We start from the raw sequence: 25325 nt of genomic DNA, 5'->3' as shown, positions 1-25325 counted from the left end.
TACAGCTATGTCCAAGAAAAGCTATTACCTGCCTGGGAGACCCGAGGGAAGCCATCCAAATTCTCAGGGCACTTTTCATCACTTATAATAAGAAGTAAGCTCCAAGGCTCACTGACTCTTAGATGTTCATAGTGAAATATGTTGGAATCATTGAAATGACCTTAAAAATACTCTTGATTGGTCACAAGCTAGTTTACTGAGGTCACTGCTTTTATTTCTCCTTTTTGTGCTTTATTCACTTAGTTATTTTCAAATAAAGCTTAGTATCGTATATACATGGGAGAGACCCAGAAGAACTGAGGGAACCCTGTGCTTTATTTTTGTAACAATATTGGTAGGATTATGCAGAACTCCAGTTTGCTATTTGCTAACAAAGTCTAAAATTGTTGATAGTAAATGGTTAAACATAACAGTTATTTTAAAATGAAATTTAGGAGGGGTAATGGTCATTTTTCATTTTCACCTATCCAGAATCCATTTATTCTTTTCTTTTTTTCTCCGAATTTCCTTCGGAGAACAGTATCACCGGTGATCTCAATTTTCATGGTTCCAGAGTGGGGGCCGACCCCAACTTCAGCTCCAGAAGTGGCCATGTGATTAGGCCTGTCCAGTCAATCGTTCTGCCCCCTTGGCTTCACTGACTGGCTCAGGATTGACCATGTGACCCAAGTCCACCAATGAGAATTGCCTTCATGCTTTTGCTGGAGTTCTTGAGAAATAGGTATATTTTTGTGTAAGAGCTGCTAAACTCTCATTACTGACTGGCTGAGTGACCACGGACACCTTGCTTGACCATTAAGCTTCCATTTGTTCTCCCATTTGTAAAATGGGAGAAGTAAAGGTGGCTATCTCATATAATTATTATAAAAATTAAATAAGATAATAAGTGTAGATTTCACTGCAGTGGCCAGCATGTCGTAAGAGCTCAAGAAATCTTAGCTGCTTTTATTATTTAAAGGCAAATGTGATCTTTCAGCTCCTCTGCTTATAATGTAATGAAATCTAAACTGCTTCCTTATGATGGTACACATGGTTCAGCTCATAAAATCAGCCTCACCTGCGGCCTTGCACCTGCCACACTGCATTAAATTCTCCTAACGCTCCATGCCTTCTCTTACTCTAGGATTTTAATGACGCCACTCATTCTGCCCGACACACTTATTCCTTCTCCCTTCCTCCCCTTCCCTTCTTTACTGAACTGTATGCTTTGTGAGGACAAGAGCTACGCCTGTCTCATTCTCCACAGTATTCCCCCTGAATAACATAGCAAATCCCTGATAAGGACTCATGCAGCGTTAACTGAATGAATTATTTTAAACCGTATTTTGAAGAATAAAGCCAGTGTAAAAGATGAATTATCTGTATAGTTCTCATTTTTTTTTAAAAAAAAGAATCTTCCTCCATTGCTTCATCTTTCCCAAGATTCCAGCAAAAAGGCAAAACTACATTGACTAGACTTTAATTGAATTTAACATATTAAAAAAAAAAAAAAAAAGTGGGGAAAATTGCAGTGCCTGTCTTGGACAGCAGATGGCAGTGCAAATACAGGTGATATGTACTCTGGTCCGCTTACAAGCTTCCAGAACTAGTCTCTGTGCATGCACAGCATAAGTCAGACAGAACCTTCTCTTCTGTAATGTCTTCTGTGGCTTTTCACAGAAACAGAAAGGGCATTCTTTGTGAATACTGGTGTTGTGGTGTGCCCACAAGGCCCTTCCAAAGTAAGCCTACAACTGTCAACCAGGAGCAATGCCAGGGCCCACTCTTCCCTGAGATGGGAACAGGGTGGGGCCACGTTCCCTGCAGTGAAAGACACAAGGAGCAGGCAGGAGAGTCAAAACTCAGGCCAGCATGTTGTCAGCATGATTCTCAAACAAGATTCATCTACAGAGAGGGGAGTAAGGTGAAGGTACCTTCTGTGTTATCTGAATTCCCCAAGAGGATCACACAGAGAATAGGTGGAAGTTCAGAATTTCTCTAACAAGAATGAAATTACTATCAAGTTGCATTTTTTTCTGTCAGTTTTCAGGGCATCTGTAGGTTATACAATGTCCTAGTTTATGCATGTGCTTAGTAGAAATCAAGTTTAAGGGACTGTGTGAGTATATACACCCACACTTAAGAGTTATGTACAGAATATGATAGTAAGTTAGCTGACGGCAAATCAGATCACAGAAGACCGAGCTCTGACCCATAGGTGGCTAAGATACACACACACACACACACACACACACACACACCAGTTAATATCACCAAATTCCTTGACTCCAAAGTGCCCCCATAGCTTTAACCTATCACTTTGCTATAAGAAAGATGAGAAAAAGAATATAAATAGCTTAGAGAAACCCTTACAAACCACTGGAAAACAAAGTCCAGCGTCCTTTCAGGGACAGTGATACCCTCTATGTATGTGTGTGTATAACTGAATCACTTTGCTGTGCACCTGAAGCTAACATTGAAAATCAACTACACTTCAATAAAAATAAAGTTACAAAAAAAAAGTCAAGCACCATCGCAGACCCACATGGGCTCCTTGAAGGCAGAGGTCACCTGTCCTCACCTTACGGGGTGCTGTTCAAGACAGGTGTTCTCCCAAGTTCGCTGCACGAGTAAACGGCTGATCCAAGGACAGACAAGCACACAGCACGTTGCTCTTTTATTAGGGGGAAGAGTACATGTGACAAGATTGCTCAGGTGCTGGAGAATTAATTTTTAGATATAGCAAAACAATCGGGTATAAACAGCTCTCCCTCAGTTACAGGAAGAGGGAAATTTCACGGGTCAGAGAGCGGAGAAGACACCTCTCTGAATTCATGAGGCAGGTAATTTGCGGCCACTTATTTGTCTTCATAATTCCGTTTCCCATGGTTTAGGATGATAATGCATTAGCTGACTTGGTAAATCTGATCCCTAAGTTTAAAATCCATAAGGGGCTTCCTGTCATTTCAAGGTGAGAATCACGGACAGGGCCGGCTCAGCCTGGCCCTTGTCAGGTTTCCTCTCCAAGCCACGCCCACACAAGCCCCACCCTGAGTCACAGGGTCATCACACCTCCTGGGTCCTTCCCCTGGGCTGTTCTCTCTCCTAAGTCACCTGAGATCTCAATTCCCAGGTGGTTAGCAAGCTCCTGAAGAGACAGTGCAGTGTCATTTTCCTTGGTGGTTTTTGTCACAGATTGTAATTATATTTTTAACTTTTGTGATTAGTAGCAATCTCCCCCACTGGCACGTGCTCAGTGCCTGATAACTTTATATTGGAAAAAGAAATAGAAGATAAAGGAATGGATGAATACCTGAATGAATTCTTGAACATGGAGGTAGAAATAGAGAAACTCAACCTAATTAAGTCATGGGAAGAGAGCTGTGCTGAGGGTCAGAAACCTGACATCCTATTTGAACCCATTACTTCCCAGTGAGTCTGAGCCACTTCACTGATTCCTTTTGAGCTGCAGCCTGGTCACCTAGATAATCAGATCGTAACACCAGCCCACCGATGCACGGGCTTTGTGTGAAGATCATATGAAATACCTCTTGTAACAGTATTTTAAAAGCTAACACATGGTTTGTAAATATAAGCCATTTAAAATGGGTCACAGATAATCAACAAAGATGATAAACTTAAATTCCATAATTCAGGCTAAATATAACTTGCAATCATCTGAGAGCAAATTTTATAATCATGTTAGATTCTATTGCTGTGTGTGTGTGGTTTTTTTTAACTTGCATATTTAACTATTAATTTGAACATAAAAGACTTTAAAATCCTTTGGTTTCTTCAAGTCACAAAAAGTCTTATTGCAGTAATAATTTAAATGCCTACCTCCTTACATTAATCAGAATTTTGAACTTTATTTCAAGGAAACATCTCTCTCCTGGCCCATTCAGGCCCTCTCTCCTCACAAACAGAGGAGGTGAAGTGTCTCTCTTTGCCTGACAAGGTTCCTACCCTGCTGTCCCCAACTTGGCTCCCACCAGGTCTGCCATCAGGAGGCCCAAGGAAGGAGGAGGGAGGGTTGGGGTGGGAGCTGGCGTGTCTCACTCTCTGGCCTAGCGAGAAAGGAGGGACAGGTGAATCTTCTCTTCTTGGGGTGCTTTCGGGTGCGCCCTGAAGGCTCCTCATGACTGCCCATCTCCCACCTGGGGGTCTCCTGGCTGTCTGCCCACTGGGCATCCTGTGGACGGACCCCCGAACCACATCCAGCAGAGTCCTTGCCCCTCCAAGACAGTCACACGACCTAAGCCACCTCCAGAGTTTCTCTCCATGGTCTGGTCTGCTCCATGGGAAACATGCACCCTTAACCCATCATCCCTGGCTGCAGAGTTACTTGCCATGAAGTTTTCTGCTCTGTTGTCACAGGCCATTCAGCTAACCTCCTGTACTTTTTATTTTTGATGTCCCTTCAATGACTAGAAACAAATAATAAGATGTCCAGGGGGTCCCGTGAAAGTCTCCCTGAGTTGATTTTTCACTGGGGGAGACAAGTGTCACTTCTCGTCCCTGTTCTACGATGGATGGGGATTTCTCACTCCCCCTCCCGCCACCTCACGCGCACACACACACGCACACACATTCATTCACACACACACACAGAGTTTATCTTGAAGTCTCACTAATATCTGGTTTCCAGCTTCTCAGCCTCTACCCCCTCTCCTAGGCTAGAGAAGAGAGCTCACTTAAGGACAGTCATTCACTGTGATCACTTCCCTTGCAAGGTCTGCTTCTGTAGTCCAGCTTTTTCCCTTGGAATGCGAGAGGAATTACCTCCTATCATTTTTTAACTAACCTGCTGCATTTTGTATCCTGCTGGGTTACATCCAAACCCTGCATAAGCTACTCTTTGGCTATTTAAAATGATTAAGACCAAGGCCTCCTTTTCTGGCTGTTTCTCAAAGTTGTATCATCAGAATCCGGAGAAACACAAATAGAACCATTTCTCTGGTGAGCACAAATTGTAGCAGCCAGAAGTCACAGTTTTCCGCAGAGAAATAAAAGTGGGACGATTGGGGATATGACTTCCATTACTTTCCAAAGACTCTCCAAGTGAGAATTCTGTTATGTGTTCACCACTAGAATTCAGAAAGGGAGAGCGAAACTGGAGAGTGTGAAATTAGGAAGGAGAACCTAGCAGCCAGATCCGGCCAGTGTTCCCTGAGGAAATAACCCAGCACCCAATTAGAGCTGGCGTGGAGAGCAGACGCGGGGAGCTGAGTTCTGGTGCCTGAGCCCACGGAGCAGAATGACAGCCTTGAGGGTCATAGACACGAAGCCCCCAGCTGCCTGAGGCTGATGGGGAGCCACGCAGGAAGTTAGTCAGTATCCTCCGGCGAAGTCTGAATTACGGAGGGGGGGCCTGAATTCCACCAGGCTGGTTTGGTGTTCCTGTTGTGTAATAATATGAATACACAAGCTCCAAACGGTGAAACTATGACAGTTAAAAATGATGCTTTGGAAAGTGGGACAGTGAAGCAAAAAATCAGAGGATGGGTTTTCACTCTTTCTTTGACTTTTGTTTTTCAATGAGCATGCTTCTCTCATATAACAACAACAACAACAACAACAACAACAATAATAATAATAATAAAGTATTTCCATTTGAGGGAAATCAGCAAAACTCAAGCAGACCACAGCATCTATAATCAGTTAATAGTTTCACATGACACCCAAACTTAGTGACTGATAAGGACTCTCGCTCAGCTTTGTTCATGAGTCTGTGGGTCAGCTGAGTGGTTTTCCTGGTCTGCGCTGGGCTCACTCATGCATCCGTGGTCGGCTGTGAATCAGGGAGAAGCTTCTGCTATTTCATGCTGTGCTTCCTCGTTGGTTTGCGGGTTGGCTGGCGGAAGACCCAGGACTCGTGGCTTTCCTCTGTGTGTATCTCATCCTCCAACAGGCTAACTCAAGTTCATTTACATGATGCAGTCAGGGTTGGAAAAAGTGAGTGGGAGCGTTGGTGGCCTCTCGCGGCTGAGGCTTGGAACTGACACACAGTCACTTCCATCTCATTCTATTGGTCAACGCAAGACACAAGGCCAACCCAGATTTAAGGGGTAGGAAATAGATCTTACCTCTTGACAAGGAGCTATTAAGCATGTTTGCAAAAACTGTGGCTACAGGGAGAGGGGACTATTACTGCACTAAGCATCCCAAAGGCGCCAAGCCACATGAAAAAAGGCAGAGGGAGAAGAGGATAGGGTTTGGGAATTATGTAGTCATGTTAAAATGTTTAATACTAATCAGGTTCTAAAAGTAAATCTTTTCCATCCGCACTTCCATGAGCTGCAGAGAATGCTCCATCCCCTCCTACTTGCCTTGTTCCTGCTCATGTTTGCACCAAATTTAATATCACTTTCTCCAGGAAGCCTGTCTGAATTACCTTCCTTCTAGACAGGGGATAAATGATGTGATTGTGCCCAGCATTTCCTCCTCATAGCATTTACAAGGATCTGTTATTTTGCCCTCTGTCTTCCTCGCTAAACCATGAGCTCTGGGAAGTCAGGGTCTGGTCCACGACATCGACCTTGTGCCCCCAGCACCCCCAGCACCTAGTCCCTGCATGGCACAGAGGAGATGCTGAATACATTTTTGTTAAGTAAACACAAAGGGAATGAATGAATGAATAGATGAATGAGTGTCTAGTTGGGTATTCACTAAAGACGTATACGTTAGTGGATATCGATATTTTCCTGTGATGCCCACATCCTTGCTAACGTGGTTTTAAAGCCCACTCACTGCTGCCCAGCAGAAAAGAAACACTGCGAGAGGTTAAGCTTACTTTTCATAGTCATGTATAATGAATGCACCAACCAAGTTCTAAAGCCTGCCCCTGACACGTTCTCCAAATTTCATAAATACAGACTTGAGGGGATCCAAAATTGGCCTTTACACTCTCCTAAAATCTTTGTTGGAAAATGCTCAAATAAACAAAATATTAATTTATTAACATTTGGAAAGCAAGGTTTACTTGCACTTGAAAAAGAAGAAAAACTACATTGATTTATTATGGTTTGCAGGAATGATTGTCAAAAATACTGTTCCGCAATTCCCAGTGCTGCTGCCCGATTCATGCTGCTTGTCTGTTTTTCATTCTCTGAACTTGTGTGCAGAGGGGATGCTTCCTGGATATGGGTATTTTTGAGTTATGGTTGCCAGGAGGCTTATGGGTAAAGTCAGTCAGTCATTCCAGCATTATTATGTAAAGTATGGTAAATGTGTTTCAGAATTTCAAGAGGCAAGCATCCTTCTTATAAATCAACTGATGATAATCAGTTTTCAAAGACTACACTCTTGGGTTCCATTGCCGTTCCCTCTCCTGAATCCCAGTTTGCTGCTGCTTCTGTAAAATGGCCCCCATTCTTCTAAATCTTCTTCCCAGGGATCTATGCTTAGGTCTTTGGCTAACATTCTAACATTTCTGTAAACTTTCCAATCTTTAAGGCATGATTAGAATATGAACTGGAGTTGAAAATATCTTACAAACCATAGTGTGGGGTGTAGGTGTGCTAAGTACCACGTTGGAGGTGGAGATCTCACCGTCCCAGCAAAAAAAACCTGTGACTCCTTTTGCCACCCTTCTGCTACCTTCTCTGTCTAAATTCTGCTCAGTTTAGGGCCCAGTTCAGATGCCACTACTCACAGGAAACTTTCTTTCATTACCCCAAACCAGTGATTCTCTCAGCTCTCCTGCAAAGATATCTGCAAAAGTATCAGAATCACACCCAGAACAAGTGTTTATTTAACATTCATGGTGTTCCAGACCCCATGGTAAGTGTGTTAATATGTTATCTCACTTAATCCTCACCTTTAATTCTCAATAGTATCTGAGTTAAGTACCATTATCATCTATGAGTTAGGTATCAATAGTATCTATGAGTTAGATACCACTATCTTTTTATGGATGAAGCTCAGAGAGATAAAGGGACATGACCAGTGTCATCACTAACAAAAAACGGAATCTTGACTTCAATTCGGACTTTCTGGATGTGCAAACCTCAGTGCCCAAAGATTATATTATAATTTATGCATACACTTATAATTAGTGTAAAATGTATTATTCTATAAATGTGGAGTACTAAAAGTGGCATATTTCTTTGCTTTCTTCAAATAAAATTAAAGTCATACATTTCCCACTTCTCTGAACTTGTGTGTGCACAGGACTCCTCTTGGATATGAATGGCTGATCCATGAATGGTGGTGGAAAATGCTTCCTTTCAATAGAACAGGAAAAGAGCCAGAAACGTTCTGCAGATCAGAATGTACAAGATGGCCCTTTTAGCCTTCAGCCCACACTGTTTAATACATGGGACTCTATTTCCCAAGCATCAATACCCCATTGAAGGACAAGATTCCATATTCTGGAGTTTGAAATCATAAAGCATAAAGTCCAGCCTCACTGGAAATTCCTTGCAAACTTTACCCCATCTGTCCTCTCTCCGGATCAGAGGCTGTGCCTCTTTGCCAGGAGGCTGAGAAAGGATTCAGCCCCTGGTCGTTACTATTCATGGAATGCCAGTCTCTGTTCCTCTTCCAGAGTCAAGATATTGTCCCTCCCTTCTTGATCATCACAGGCCACGTGTCTCTCTCTAATACCCGCTCCTATTCTTAGCATAGCCTTTTCAAGGAGATGCAGCTTCTGGAAAATAAAAGCCAGGAGGGCAGGATGTCTACTGACACCTGCTGCTTCTGCTATAATCCAACCTCTCTGTGCTTCAGGGTCAAATGCATGCCTCCACATAATGGTCATCAATTGATTTTTCAAGCCAGAAAATGCACACCGACATTTTTGATGTCTTTTCCAGCCAGAGGAGGCAAATTCTTTGATTCAATGTTTTGTTTTGTTTTAATTGAGCTCTATTTAAAATTTGAGATTGCACATTATAGTCATGAAATCTGGGAAACTGAGGTGAGCATGTCTCACAGTGAGTATCAACTCTGTCCGCTTGAGATGCTCCTGTGCTTTCCAGGTCACCTGCATTTCCATAATTCCATCCTGATGTTCATCAGTTGGCAATAGATTTTCTTTGTAAGGCAGAAATGTCCCCTGTATTTATGCTTCTAAAAATGTGGAAATATATGACTTAAACCCAAAGAATTTCAAGTTTCAAGAAAAATGGGGGAAGTATTTTCCTTTGTAGGAGCAAAAACCATTCCTATATATGTAATGTATGTCTGATCTGAAGGAGGCAATCTCCTAATTCACTCACTGATGTTCCCTGCCTATCACCATGCTTCTCAGTTTGCACCCCATGGTAGACCTTCGCAGAAGAGCAGAAACACACAGGGTTGAACACACAGAAACTGAGGTATTTTTAAGATCATTTCAGTTATAGCATTAACCCAAGGCCTTCTGAGTCTACTTCCAAAATTGTGTTTATAGTCAGGCTCGCCTGGTAGGGCCAAGTCAGGAGAGGTCTGCCTCAGCATTTGTTCACCTTCCTCATCCCAGATAGAAAGTTCTCCCTCTAGATTTCTACTCAATTAATAATAATAAATGATTTTTTTAAAGACCCGATAGAATCCTGGTTTAAGACTCAATGTATCGCATTATACCTTCCATTCTTTCTCTAGCCTGCACTAATTTTCTATTCTCTGAATGATTTTAAATGCATAGTGAAAAGTAGATAGTAATAAAAAATACATTTAGCTATAATCTGATTCATTTATGTTCAATATTTTTGTGTCATAAAGAAGCATAGTAAGATCTTTGAGTGGCAGAGACCATGTTTTATGTGTTATATACTGTATTGTGTGTGTGTGTGTGTGTGTGTTTGTGTGTGTATCCCCCAGAAACCATAACAGAACTGGATACAAGCTGCTTGGAAATTTTATTTATTGATTTAGTGATTAAACTCTACATTTTTGTTAATACTATATTTACTTGTATACTTTTTACTCTTTGCCATTATTTTCACGAGCATTTGGGTCCCAGTCCTCCACCACCTTCAAGAATCACCCCCCAGGGAATCTCTGATTTACTAAACAGCAGTGACTTTAATAAAATACCAGAGCAACCAGTGGCACTGTTAATTAGACCGGAGATCTCCTGACACGCTCGTCTGCTTTACTTCAGCACTTCCTCCATTCCTCAAAAGAGCTGTTAAGAACAAGCATTTCAAGTAGCTAAACTACTTTTGTTAAAGCAAATAGTCTGTGACTGGTAGTAGCTGGTGTGTGTCATGTGTGTGTGTGTGTGTCTATGTCTATGTGTGTGTGTTAGTGACAGACAGAGAGAAAGAGAGAGAACCAGAGACAGAGAGGTGACTGTCACAGAGAGCGCGCTCTGAAGGTGAAATTAGTGGAATCTTCAGAGTTAGGTGGGGAGTCGAGTAACTTCTCGTTTAGGCAAGGAGGTTAATGATCACAGTTCTAGTGTTTCTGGTAGCGAATTCATCCAGTGGCACCACGCCAAGTGTCAAGGAGACAATAATGAAGAAGAAGTATAAAGAGAAAAGGGATAAAAAGTAAACTCTGACTTATTCTCTTCTGTTCCAAAAAAGCAAGTCCAAGCTGCTCTCTTCGTGTAGTTATTTGACTGTTCTGAATGAAGACCATTTCACTGAGGAGTATAATTCTTTAAGGAGTGCACCATTTGTTTAAAACCCCAAAGTTGAGTGAACTTCAAATATTATACATTTTTGCTAGTGGAATCATGGCATTTTCTAGTATAGAACTGGCACATTTTTGTTTCTTTCATTTTAGAAAAATTAAAACTACCAATGTAAGAAATATTTTTCCTTTTCTCCTTTTTCCCTCAAAATTGGTAGAAGGGTAGTCTCAAGAGATACAATCGCAGTGATATATTTGCGAGGCACTGACTTCTGAAAGTTCAAGTTCTTGTGATGCTCTTTTGAGTGTTCAGGCTGATCTGTTTCCCTTTCACATGAAAAACCCTAACTGGCACAGACATCATACATGTGACTCCACATTTGCCCCGGCATTTCACACTTCTTTTAATATGGATACAAAAATGTCTTTATCAAAAACGTAACAAAAATTTTTTTCTCCTTCCACATTTATCTACCTCCCTCATAAGCAAAGGGAATGTGAGGAACTAAAGTGTGTGTGTTATTTTTTCTGGTCAGTAGACAATTTACTGCTCTACAAACAGAGCTTAAAAACCCGGCGGAGCAGATTTTAGATGACATAAACCAAAAGAGATGTTCTGGGAGTTTGCAGTGGGAGAAAGTGAAAGTAGTGTATGAATTCTGTTTACACTCTGAATTCCTTAGAAGAATCATGTCAAAGAATCAAAGAGTTCACCCATTTTTATGCAACGTACTAAGAGTTTGGTCAAACTTCAATTGTAGATCATCTCATTGTTTCATTTCCATTTGTATCACAGGTTCTTCTTCCTCTGCCCACACTTTTTATACAATAGATACTATTTTACTTTATTAAGCATGTCTGTATGTAGTCTAATAACAGGGTTTTAAGTGAAATGAGCCAGAAAGAGAAAGAAAAATACCATATGATATCACTTATATATGAAATCTTTAAAAAGACACAAATGAACTTATTTACAAGACAGAAACAGACTCACAGACATAGAAAACAAACTTATGGTTACTAGAGAGGGAAAAGGGTGGGAAAGGATAAACTGGGAGATCAAGATTTACTGATACTAACTACTATATATGAAATAGATAAACAACAAGTTTATACTTATAGCACAGGGAATGATATTCACCATCCTGTAGTAACCGCCACCCACACTTGAAATGTTTGGACTCCCCAGGGTTCAAGCTCAGTTTCGTCTCATCTCAGGTTCCTGCTCTCCTAGGTTAGAATCATGCAGTCTTAGGGTACCAGCCCTGCCAAAGGGCCCTATTCTCAGTCTCTATTTCCACTAAATCTCTAGCTCCAGACCTAGAATCCCAACTGTCCACTAGCTTCCCAGTTAGGTCTCAGAGCACTTCCAAATTAACACAGTCAAAATTTAAGTCCATGCTTTCCTATCCAACATGAGATGTTGTTTACCTTTGTCTTAGTAACCCATGCTTGAAGACTTGGAGTCATCATTGAAACTTTTGAGATGAAAACTGGACTACATTAAACCTATCTGAAAAAAAAGTTAAATGACTACAAAATATCCACCCTATAATGTTTAAAACCTAACCATCTTGGGGCAGGTAACTGTCCATTGCCTATGTGACAGCCCATTTATCCTTGCAAATACAATTTTGACGTCATTTCCAAATATAAGGAAGCGACCCCTTGATGTAAGGGAAAGAAAGGACCTCTGTAAGCTCATGGGAATCCCAAACCTCTTCACTCAGTGACTGATCTAGAGGACGTTTCTCAGGTATGACCAGCAAGATGAAAGAGAGAGTCTGCCACATCAGAAATTAACAGAAATGCTTTCATCCACAGAGTACCAATTGACAGTAGCTAAAGTAATAGTGGCCTCTGTTAACGCCCCATAGCACTGGATCTGGAGGTAGGCAGCTCCAGGAATCTTGTGACTGATTAGATACATCATTGAAGACCCAGGAACTTCCTCTCCTAACTCTTCTCTTCTGCTCCCCTCGACGATTATGCTTGTGGTCACAACAGGAGCAGATGCTGTTCATGATTTTTGGACAGAACTGGTACAAACTTAGATAACCATTAACAATATACTGATAACAGACCTAAAATAGACCATAATTCCCAAGTGACTAATGATGTCAAAGTTCTTTGAGAGTAGCTTTTTTTCCCCCGCAAAATACTATTTGTTCCCTACATTCTTTTCCTTTTTGACAAAATGCACAGATATCTTCTTCTCATGTATCTATAGCTATTTCTACTGTATTAGCATAAATATATTTTTAAATTTCTGCTAAATTCACAGCACATTCCTTCCCTGAGATTTGACTCATGCTGTTTGAGCTCATGATGGGTGCCATCACCAAAGCTTTAGGTTACACTTTAAGTCTGAGGAAGCTATTGCTCTGCCCCCATGTGGGTACTGTTCTAGAAACATACTTTCCCCAGTGCAGAGATCATTCATCCTGTTCCAGTTTTAACTTAGGCACGATTGTCAGAGAGACCACAGGCTAAATTCACGTTAGTTGCTTTCCAAGATGAATATCAGAGTTGAAAAGAACATTAAAGGATTGGTCTTTTCTTCAAAGCTCTAACACTCTTAAGGAATAGAAACCTGAAAACTACAGGAGGTTGCTTGATTATTTGCTGTTTATCTCAATTGACAGCTCTCTGTGAGTCTGTCGTGTAGATTCATCAGTTCAAAGCACACATAGTCTGCTTTTTAAAAACTGATGTTTAATAACATTTGTCTACCAACAGTGCAAAATTGCATTTTTGCTCATTACATCAGATGCCTCATATTTACTCTCTCTACTGCCTTCAGATGATCTTTGCTACACTTTTATCCTCAATTTTAGTTTCTATTCATTTTCCCAATTGTCTAAAATCTTTTTAAATTTATTTCTTATTGAAATGTAGTCAGTTTACAATCTTGTGTTAATTTCTGGTGTACAGAACAGTGATTCAGTTATACATATACATATTTATATTCTTTTCCATTATGGGCTATTACAAAATATTGAATATAGTTCCCTGTGTTCTACAGTAGGACCTTGCTGTTTATCTATTTTATATATAGTAGTATCTGCAAATCTCAAACTCCCAGTTTATCTCTCCCTCCTCACTTTCCCCCTCTGATGATCACAATTTTGTTTTCTGTCTTTGAGTCTGCCTCTGTTTTACAAATAAATTCATTTGTGTCATTTTTTAAATATTCCACATATAAGTGACATTATGTGATATTTGTCTTTCTCTTTCTGATTTACTTCACTTAGTATGACAATCTCCAGGTCCATCCATGTTGCCGCAAATGACATTATTTTATTTTTTATGGCTGAGTACTATTCCATTGTATAGTCTGAATCAAAGGAGGCATGAACTCTAAATCACTTCAACTTTATACATTAAAACTGCTTTAGATGAGACGCTAGGATTTTTTTTTTTTTGGAAGAAATTTAGTAGCAGATGGTCAGAGTTGTCAGGGCTGCTGTGTTGCACAGCTCCAAAAAGTACCACTCACTTCTCTGTCTCCATGTGAATAATGTTCCCTGGAGTGTACCACACACTGTGACCTCCTTTTGTGTGAAGGGCTACTTATGGTGTCTCTATGAGTAGATACAGAGATATCTGTAGTTACGGTTCTCGAAGTGATAATTGCATAAAAGCATTTTCTAGAGACAAGAAGACTTACTGTCCGGGAGAGCATTATCTTTCTTACCTGAGCTGTGGTTTCCTGCTAACAAGGTGGGGCTCACAGAGCATCTTCCCATTCTGCTTGTGACCACAGGTGGCCCAGGTGTTCCATCCCATTCCTGAGCTTTGATAGGCTCTCTGGAGGAGGATGCCCCATGGTGGCCTCTCTCTTTGCTGTCCAACTTTGGTATAGGCTCCGTGCTGTGGCTTCGGACTTTCAGCTCCTCTGTCGATTCTGCATATTAACCAAATTATATTCTGTTAACGAAAGTCAAATCCTTCCCAGATCCCTTAAAAGAAATTAAAGAATGACTTTCTAAAATATTTTTAGAATGTTTTTGGAAACTTGGACCTGTGTGGGAGATTACAATACTTAAATAAAACAGGGACAGAGATTATGGATTTTTCTCAGCTGGGCAGGTTAATATTCCTGGGAAATAGTTCTCTCTTTGACAGTGGAGAGCCCTGATGAATCTCGACTATCCTTTAGTAACTCTTCCCTTGTGCTCATCTTCAAGGAAACTTCTTAAAGAGGACTTTACACTCGTTCTCTCTACTTCGGCATCTTTCTTTCATTCTGCTACCCACTGTGACATGAATTTAGCCCCACCGCTCTGCTAAAACTGCTTTTGCTAGAATTGCCCAGTGTCTTTTAGTTGGCAAATTCAGAAGACATGTTTAAGCCATTTGATACCCCTTTGATGACTCTCTTATGTATATCTTCCATTCTCTTGGCTTCTATGATGGTGTGTTCCATCTTATGCCACTCCTGTGTTAGTCACACCTTCTCCTCCTCCATGTGTCCCTTACATGCTGGTTGTCCCCAGGGTTCCACCCTCATAACTCTTCTTCTCATTCTACATCTATCCTCCAGGATTCAACTAGCAACTGTCTGATGGCAACTGGCTCCTAAGTAGTGATCACAAGCCTGTACCATTCTCCGGAGCGTTAGACTCAGTTACCCAACTGCCTGCTGGATGACTCCATCTGGATGCCCCCTGGATCATACAAATTTAGCATTTCAGATACTGGACTGATACCATGTCTTACTAAACCAATGGTTCCTTCCGACCTGCCAACCATCCAAGCTAGAAACTTACCTGTATGTTTCTCTCATGGCTACTCCTCAAATCCATCAATCTGCAAGTTCTACAGATACTATTTCTGCATGGCTTGCCCTCCCTTCTGTTGCCCTTTATATCATGTCTATCTCAACCATTCTGGTTCGAGCTCTCATCATCACCCTTGACTTATTGCAACTTGTCTCCTTGCTTCTGTCCTTGGCTCCCCCAAAATATAAGCTCCATATACTGTCAAAGTGACCTCTTTCAAATACAAATCTGATCAAGTGTTTTGGGTTTTTTTGTTTTGTTTTTTTGGGAAAATAGACACCATAACCATTCTGTAAGGCATGTATGGAAGCATGTAGTAAATTAAGATGACTTAAGAGTGATACCCACTTGCTATGTTCAGAACCGTGTTATTTCAGAGAACCGATGTGACAGCCATTCTGGAATGCACGTAGAGAAATGTTTAAAAACACATGCATATAAAAAAATATGTATATAAAACCCTGCTTGCTTCGTTGAGAACAGTGTTATTTCAGGGAATGGATGTGATCATCAATCTCTAATGCACATAGAGAAGTGTTTAAAGACAAAAACAAACAAACAAAAAAGAAAATCTGTTCATAGTGTGACCCTGACTAAAATCCTTCCAGAAGCCTCCTGTTACCCACAGAAGTACGTCTAAGCTCCTTATGACCCACAAGTTTCCCTAACATCTCTCTTCCCGCCTCGCTAACTTTTTACTTCCCACCTGCACACTGTATTCAAGAAACATCAATAAACTGGCGGTAGATTCCTCCTCTCCACTCCACCTCTAACAACAGTGCAGTTTTCTGTAGCTGTGTTCTCTGATCTCACCTCCTTTGAATACCCTTGTACCTCATCTTTGATTGAGGAATCCTTGCCTCCATCCTGGTTCCTCAATTTAAGTACGCTCTGAAGCCTCCCCCATGCGAATCCCCACCCTAGGATGGGACATGGTCATCTCTGCACTGACGCTGTGTTAGAGCATTTTTCTGTGTATCTGCTCTTCTCAAAGGGCCCTGAGTTCTTTAATTGCAGGGTCTAAGTTTTGTTTTTTGGTTTTTGTTTTTTTTAATTTCCATTTGGTGCCTCCAGCACTCAGCATATTGCTCAGTAGGTATTTAATTAATTCACGTATTGAGTAGTTTTCCCAACTCCTCTGTGTAGGAAATGCCATATTCCGAACAGAACAAGGGGACCATAAGTGTTATTAATGCCTTAAAGTGGCACAGAGCTGTGGTATTTTCCAAAATCTGATTCTCTAACAATCACAAGTGGTAAAATTCACCACAGCTTGAAAGTTTAATTCAAATACAGCATCTCTGAGAAAGACTATGGTAACAAATGCCAGAAATGGTTCAGAGAATCTGTATTTTGTTTTCTTTGCATGTAGGTTCAAACACTCATCAACTCTCAGCAGTGTAATAAGATGCATGTCACACTTCAGTTCCCTAATATTTGAATCTGTGGGCAGAGATAGAATAGTTTGTAATACAGTAAGCAGCTGGGAGAGGGATCTTAGAAGCCCAGCTTGGAGCCCTGGCCATTGTGGCCTTATGGCTGCTGACCCAGGACGCTGAGCCCCTGGTTTCTCCTCCTGGAGTTTCATTTTACTTAACGACAAAATGGAGATAATATCAGTGTTGCCTAATTTTCCCGAAGTGTGAAGGATCTAATAATATCCTACATTTTAGAATACTTTAAAAAACTAAACAGTGCCACACATGTCAAAAGTAGTTTTTTTTTTCAACTGTAGCAATTTGTCCTTTATGAATTTATTTAGTCTTTCTGCATTTGTATTAGGTAATCGCTGAGGGACTACATATACGAATGGAAAATTGCCAGATCACAGATAAAAATAGAATTCTAGAGGGGAGAGTGTAGATCAGTGGCAGAGTGCATGCTTAGCATGCACGAGGTCCTGGGTTCAATCCCCAGTATCTCCATTTAAAATTTTTTTAAAGTAGAATTCTAACCCATTATCCACAGTAGCCAGCCCAGGAAGCCAACCTACTATCTATAAGTCAGACTTACAGGAATTCAGACCACTATCTCTAGTAACCAATCCAGGAAGCCAAACAATATTCTGTGTAACAATCGGCCCAAAGCAGCCAGGATGTGATTAATCACTGACAGCTCCCCTAAGTTTTGGCACTGTTTTTTTAACACAGGACCAAGCACCAGAGAAAGTCAAATATTCCTCTAACCAATGACATAGAATGCCCTGCTTCTAGTCAGGCTGCCTGTAGTTTCCCTTTGCCAACAGCCTCCACTGGGGGGTGTATATGAAGCCTTCCTTCTCTCCCCACTGTATGAAGCTATCCCACTCTTCCTGCCTTGAGTCCCTGCCAAGTGGAAGTGATGGTGGCTGACTGCCTGGCTACAGCAAGGTCTGAATAAATAGCCCCATGTGCCCTCATTTGTTTGGTCTTCATTTATTTTCACATTGCTATGGTCCCTTCCAGCTCCAAGATGCTATGCAGTTGTGCAAATTCATGTCAAAAATACAAGTCCATGAGACAGAACTTAAGCCGGGAGGGCAATACCACAATAACACCCTCAGAAGGATCCCTGGGTACATAAGCTGAAGTCCCATTTTGCTGAAATCAAATATAAGAAGTCAAAATATTTTTAAACTAACACATTCCAGCAAATAATTACCACAAGACAATTTAACCAACACTTGCTTTTCTGTGCCCTGAGTCAAATGGAATCAAATCAGTATCAGAAAAGAACATCAGAGACTATTTCCAAGCTGTTTATTCACAGTTTCAAAGAAAAGTAACTCTGGCTTCCACATGTCACAGCCTCAGAGCCTAATGACCCATCTGTTTCACCCCACCTTCTCTTCCAGATTTAAAACGAACCATTGGGATGTTTGATTGATTATCAACCTCTACAGTTTCTTCCACTGCCATCATTAAGCAGTTACCATTTCTCTTTTCCCTTCCCTCTGTCTCTGTCTGTCTGCTTGTCTCTCCCTCCCTCTCTCTCTCTCTCTCACACACACACACACACACACCCAGTGTCTTTTACCACTGGAATTGAAACTACCCAAACTGGGAAAAAAAAAAAAAAAAAAAAAAGGCTCTAACTTAAGACTGGGTCCAAAACTGTTCCTGCAAGTTTGGACAAGATTTGAAATATGAAAGGCACCCCCACCAACCTCATTTCTTTGTTCTTATTCAAATTACCTGCATACACAAACCAAGGAAGTGTTGTTCAGGTCCCAAACCTCAACTAAATAAAAGCCCAATACAGTTTTGGGAACAAAAAGGAGTCTTTTTTTCTTTCTTTCTTTCTTTCTGCTTTGTTTTCAAGTCCCAGAGGTTAGTCTTCAGTGAATTTTGGCAGGTGTATTTAGAGAAACCTGAACAAAGGTTTGAAGAAATCATGCTACTCAGACTTGTAGCTTAACTTCTGCCTCTTAAAAGAAGGCAGAGCTGAAAAATCTGTAAGAAAATCATAAATGTATTATTGAGCATTTTATTGGAGAATAAGCCTGGTTTCCCATGTATATTCAAGAACAGCTTCCTACAAAATGCATTTTCTAATCAAAATAAATATGAAAATCTTCAAAACAGCTGTTGAAAAGAGGCATGGAAAGTGGACAATTAGACTAAGAAATACATACAATAAGAACTCTTGAAAGCCCAGAGAAACCTATTCAGAGGAGTAAGGATGTACTTAGCCATATTCACACATGTCAGTGTTTTTTCTTAAAGCCTGTTGAAAATAAAATTGATTTTAGTAGCATCAACTTTCCTGAACAAGAATAATTTTAGGTACTGTGGGAAATTTTTATGTGGAATCTAAGTTCTTTTGATGTTCACAGTTAAGCCCCAGTGTGTGACACAGGGCCCACTACACAGAAATTGCTCATCCTCTATTCATCAAGTGTTGACTATTGATCTAAAATCTGATTCTCGCATTGAAATCTTATCTTGCTATGAGAAAAAAAAAAAAACATATAATTGCATTACATTTGCCTTTCAGATTGTGTGTTTTGCTTATCATTGTCTTAGACATCTTACGCTGTTTAAGTTGAAGAAGAATAAGGACAAAAGATCAGGAGGCATCTTTTCATGACCGAAATGTTCTCTACAGGATTCCAAACCACCAGACTTCACGCTGCTAACTCTGAAGTCCCTTCTCAAAGTTCTCCCATCTCCGGCCTGCTTATGCTGCCTCTGAGTCTACAGCTGTCTCTCCAGCTTCTAACTCAATCTTCTCTCCTTCCTTGTCCTGGGCCACCTGCAACTGAGGCAAGAAGGAAGTGGGCAGGGTGCAGCCATTCAAGGAATGACACAGCAATTAACACCAAGATGGCGGGAGATTCAACTCCCCAGTAGGCCTTGAGGCCCAAGATGGAGGATGATGTGACTTCCAGTAGACCCTGAGCTTCATTATATGCTCACTGTAATATATTAACATGGTAAATGGCACTCCCACAGGCGCCATGACAGTTCCAAGGCTGACCTTGAAAGGTCAACAAGTGGGTGATGGCCCAATTCCTGAGAATCCCAGCCAAGCCCCCTTCCCCAGAGTAGTTGGAACAATCCTCCCATTTGTTAGCATATGAAGTTGCTGAGGTCATAAAAACTTACAACCCTCACACCCCGTGGCCACTCTCCTTTCTGAGTGAGACAGACCTTACTTTGTCTATGGAGTGAGTAACTACTTTTACTTTAAACTAAACAGTCTGCACTCTGTCTAGAAGTACGTGACTCACTGAATAAACCTACCTTTACTCAACTGTGGCTCGCTCTTAAATTCTTTTCTGTGCAAAGCTAAGGGCCCACACTTGGCGGGGCATGTCCCAGGGACTCAAGTGAGACCTGAGTCTCAGCCATCCTCTCGTCCCACATTTATTCCTGTATCACAACCACTTGGCTCCCCAGGTGTCATGGTTTACACCATCAGCTCTGCTGCCCACCCAGATACTGAGTTTTCCCAGAATCTTTGATTCACTTTTCCTCATCAACATTCGCTCTCTCAACAGTGAAACAGTGACTCATTCTTATAATGATTCTTATCAATCTCCATGACCTAAAAATCCCTCTCAAGCTCTAGAGACAAAGAAAACAATTTGCACTGATGGAACTTTACATATGGCTGTCTGGGGAACCACACCAACTTACAACTGACAGTATTATCCTCTCTCCAAACTTGTTCTTTTTTTTTTTTTGACTAAAAAGATCATGTAATTATTGATTTATATGTCTAGCCTCCCCACCAGATCATAAGCTTCTTAAGACTAATGACTACATCCTTCATGTTGGTACCAAAATCTGATAGCGTCCCCAGTGGAAATCAGCAGGATGAGCGGATGAATACTGCTTCTTCCTGCAGGACAGTGAGCTTATTAGCTTTTGCTCCAGAATGTAACCATATCTTTGACCATGACTCATAGCCTTGCCTCCTGCCTCTCCAGTCTAACCAGCTCACGGGTCATGGCATGAACCAATAACCTTCACTGAAAACATGAGTTAATTACTATACCCAAAATTAATTTTTTGTTAACCCATACATGTTTCTAATTGACTTGCTAATGATAGACCAGATAACAAGTGATATGTCTGAGAAAATGAATATTATTTGGAAATATGACCAGTAACATGGGTTTTTTTTGTGGGGGGAGGGGGACACATAAGATTCCATTCTCCTTTTTTTTTTTTTTGAAGTATTTAAAAGGATTAATTTACCTTGTCATTTAATTGCTTCTAGGAACATCTACATGACTCAGATTGTAATGGAGAAGGACCCTGTGGGGCCTTCCAGGGGACAGCCCCTCCCCAGTACCCTCTGCTGGAGCTCCTCTCTGAAGTGCCCAGATAATAGTATCTCATGTATATTTCCTGAGTGTTTCAGATGCTAAAAACCCGCCACCACCGGGAAGGAATTAACTACTTGGTGATGGAGGGCACATGGCCCTCAGACCTTCTGGCGCCTGGGGGTTGATAGTGTTGACCTCCCTGTTACCTAAACATCAACCAATCAGAGAGTTGTGCACGAGCTGATCAGGTACCCTGAGACAAGCCCCCACTCCCCTCATCTGGCCTTCGAATATGCTTTGCTGAAACCCTTCGGCGAGCTCGTGGTTTTCTCGGGCATGAGCCGCCCTGTCCTGCTTGCTCAGCCCTGCGGTAAACTCTCTGCTCTAAACTGCAACGTTTCCATTTGTTTGGCCTCATGGTGCATCAGGCACATGAACCTGTATTTGGCAACAGGATGACTCAGACAGAGGGTTTTGTATTTGTGGTTTGTGACTGCTGTTGATCTCAACATTTCACACTCTCACATAAGGATCCCTTGGTTACAAAATATGGACTTAATTTTTCCTGGCAATATAGGGACCACAGCTCATGCCGCTGATGAGAATTCGAGCTTCCTGTGGAAACAAAGAATGCTTCAGAATTGTCCCCTCATATTGGTATAATCATGAAGACCAAAGTCTCTCTATTCTGTTCCAGCAGCTGAACCATGGAAATAATGAAAGATGATCAAGGCAGGTTAATTAGGCAGAAAAGACAAGACATTTGAACTCGAAAGGAGGCACTGCACAAAACTGCATTGTCAGGTGGGTATTAGATTCAATCAGCAGATTTTAGGGCTGAAAATGACCTTGGAAATCGCAATCACAGCAGCTCATCAAAAGCAAGGTGTGAGTGTACGTCTGCAGACGGTCATCCCGCCTTTTGGAGGTTAGTCCCACGGAGCGAAGGTCCGTATCTCATGGAAAAGCTTGACTCAACTGAGAACATATTTAGTTGCTAGAAAGCCCTTATACAGAGCTCTCGTTGGCCTCCCTCCAAGCGCCACCATGTGTTGGTTGTTGGTAGTCCTGCTTCCGGAACAACTCAAAACTAGTCTATTTCTGTTTTTAAGTAAACACCCTTTAGAATCCAGAGTGAGGGAGTCTGTCTCCCCTTGGTCATGTCATCTTCAGAATACAAATCGCTCTCTCTGTCACCCTGGCCTGGACACTAATTGCATGTCATGGTGTCTTTTTAAAACTGTGATGTCTGGAGCCAATCAGAGCCAGACACGCTGACGTGGGTTACCTCCGAGTCCAGGTGGGTGCTGGGGTCCTCAACTTGTACTTCTATTACTCCATCTCCCAAGGCCCCAGGGAGGAGAGGGCACAGGCTCCCCTGTCTGCACAGTGAAAGGGCACCAGGGAGCAGGGGCAGTTTTTACATTTTTAATGATTGCTTCTGTCTCGTGTGAACTCTGGCATTTGAGGTCAGTATTGTCCATTCCAACATCTCAGGGATGCCTTCTCATCAAATAAATACAGAGAAAGAACAACGGCTCAGGCATCTAGAGAGTCCATGGTTTTAAATAAAATAAGAAAGAAAATCCAGGTTTGTGTTAAGAAGGCAAAGAAAGTGAAATCTTGTTGTAAATAAAATAGATGAGGCACATTATTTAATAAATAATAAAATAGTTGAGGCACATTGAAGCGGAACAGACTATGCAAAGAATCCTAATCGTTTTACAGCTGTAAAAACTGCTCAGAGCTTTTACACAACTTGCTCCAGGTCACACAAGTGGCCATTAGTAAAGATCTGGCAGTTTTCCTGACCACCGCCCAGCGTGTACCTCTCACCATTAGACACGGGAACCCACATACTGACTTATATTCAAAAGTTATTTTTTTCATGGTTGCAAACAATGACACTTATTCATAGGGCCAGAATAATAAATAGAATTTTCAAGGCCGTGCTTTTAAAAACTCTCAACCAAATGTCCACAGGATTTAATTTCTCCCTTTTTATCACGGTGTGTGAGGATTTTAGAGATATTGCCAAATTCTCCCTATCTAAAAAATCTTCATTGAAGTCATCGGGCATATCTCAAACGGACACATTTTAGTCACACTCTATTAAAGAAATTCTAGCATTGCAGGGCAATGAGAGACCATATGATTAAGGAATGCAGTCTGTATTTTTGTTTGTTCTTGTAATGCAGAAACCAAGAGGACCTGTGGGCAAAGACTAGCTAGATGCTGACCAATTCTGTTTGTTCTCTCTGAGCACCCAGGAAAGTCATACTTCCCAGCATTCCTTGCAGTCAGGGAGAGCCACATAACTGAGTCGTGGCTGTCAGAATGTGGGTGGAAGTGACGTATGCCACCTCCAGGTGTGGTCATAAAACTTCGCACAAAACCCTCATCTTCTTCCATCCCTGTCCTGCTGGCTGGGAGTTTTTGAGGTCCTAGGTGCTAGAAGAGCCATGAGATGGAAAATCTCCCATAACTAGGTGGAGAAAAGCCCATTTTCTGCTGAAGCCATGAATTCATTGTCACATATCTGTGATGTGTGTTATGGACATGAATGAGATGTACGTCACACTGTATTAAGCCGGGGAGGTTGAGTTGTTTGCTATGGTAGTTGGACTACTTTTACACAGATGTCAATAGATAGTATTTCTCATTTCCTCTCATGTAAGATATATTCTAAATAGAAAGTCCTTGAGTCTCTAATGAGGACAACATTTTTATTGACACACTGACCGAAAAATGAAGAGCGGAGAGATGAGTTAAACTGACAGATACGGTACGCCAATTCAACAAGCAACACTTTTCTCTTTGCTCTAGCTATAGTAAAAATACTTTACAAAACTGATAAATACATCTTTATTGGGTATGTAATAAATATTTTAAACACTATGACTTCAATAATCATGTGCTAAATGTACTAATGGATGAGCCCCTGAAATGACCGTTCAAACAGATTATATAATTATTTGTATTAATTTGAATGAAGACCATGTCATCTAATTTTTTTTCCAAATTAGTTTTTCATCCAAAATAGTAGCAAAGAACAAAATTTCTAAGAAATGATTTTAAAAATCAGCTTATTTTTAAAATAGTCACAAAGAAAATACTGACCATTTCTTTAACATAAAAATAACTTAGATATAAATTAGGTATATTTAGAAAAAAATTCAAAATAAATCAGAATATTTTCCCAGAACTACAAAGCAGTAAACCATTCTGGAAGGTGGTGGAGAGGATTTAGAAGCCATTCTCAGGTCCATTCAGTAAAATCTTCTTGAGTCTTGATTTTTTTTCCCAGATAAAATTATAAATTTGAAGTAAATTATTTCTAAGTATCCTCCTAAGTCTAAAATTGTATACCCTTATGTTACCAAAGTTCCTACAAAGAGCAAAATACTTCATGAGACTTCAATAATACCACTGTGTCTGTTCTAAAATACACCTCTACTTTTATTTCAGTGTTTTACACTCTTGAAGGTGACTTTTTTGTAGTTTCATAATTCCTTTTTCAAGTAAAACAAACTGAACTCTAAAATAAATTAAGAAAGTGAGATCTTAAAAAATACCAATGATTTGTTTCAGAACATTTGCCAAGCTAGTATCTAACTTTTTTCTTGTCACCTGATTAGAAGATTTGAACTATATAAGGACCCTGGTAATATACACACACAAGAAAATGCAGATAATATCCTTAAAGGAATGTGCATGTTTCCTAGTTACTATTGGTCTTAGGTCTTTTTATAAACAATTTTTAATGTTTATATGTAATGTAGATGAATTTGTGACTACCTGCCAGATGAAGACCAGATTTTTTTTGGAATTCAAACTCTATCATCTGCTCAATGACAAGATAATCATTTTTTATGCACCAACCTCATTGTCTGGTCTTAATCTGATGTCAAGATTTAGAAAGAGAAACACCAGACGAGGTTACATTGAGATTTCATTAAATAACTACTCTGAACCCAGAGTCAATTCTCCGCATATTAAAAATGGAACATCATTGTCGAAAATGTCCTTATTGTTCACCAATCCTTTTTACTTCAAAATAGTGCAGAAAATGCAAATGTCTTCCTATAATTTACCACATTGAATATTTATGCCCACATTCTCTAGGACCCCCATAATGCCAATGGTGGGCTTTTCCCTGTTCCTTCCCATTTAAAATCTGACACCACTTTGGCTCATCTCACTTCCATCTACCTCCAGTTCTTCACGTATTTGATAGAAAGGCT

The 25325-nt window shown here is 40.7% G+C and overlaps 1 protein-coding gene across 3 annotated transcripts in view; it reads right to left on the bottom strand.

The window, feature by feature from the left end:
* The window catches only part of NYAP2 (neuronal tyrosine-phosphorylated phosphoinositide-3-kinase adaptor 2), a 162497-nt gene that overhangs the window by 54613 nt on the left and 82559 nt on the right, over nucleotides 1–25325 (bottom strand). For all 3 annotated transcript variants that reach the window (XM_074364403.1, XM_074364401.1, XM_074364402.1), the window contains exon 4: nucleotides 14240–14449. In XM_074364403.1, coding sequence (XP_074220504.1) covers nucleotides 14240–14449 — 210 coding nt within the window. The remainder of the gene's footprint in view (nucleotides 1–14239; nucleotides 14450–25325) is intronic.

Source organism: Camelus bactrianus, chromosome 5 (genome assembly GCF_048773025.1).
Source record: "Camelus bactrianus isolate YW-2024 breed Bactrian camel chromosome 5, ASM4877302v1, whole genome shotgun sequence".
Classification (NCBI taxonomy): domain Eukaryota; kingdom Metazoa; phylum Chordata; class Mammalia; order Artiodactyla; family Camelidae; genus Camelus; species Camelus bactrianus.
Note: the sequence above shows the minus strand (reverse complement) of the source record. Positions and strands in the feature narration are given on the sequence as shown.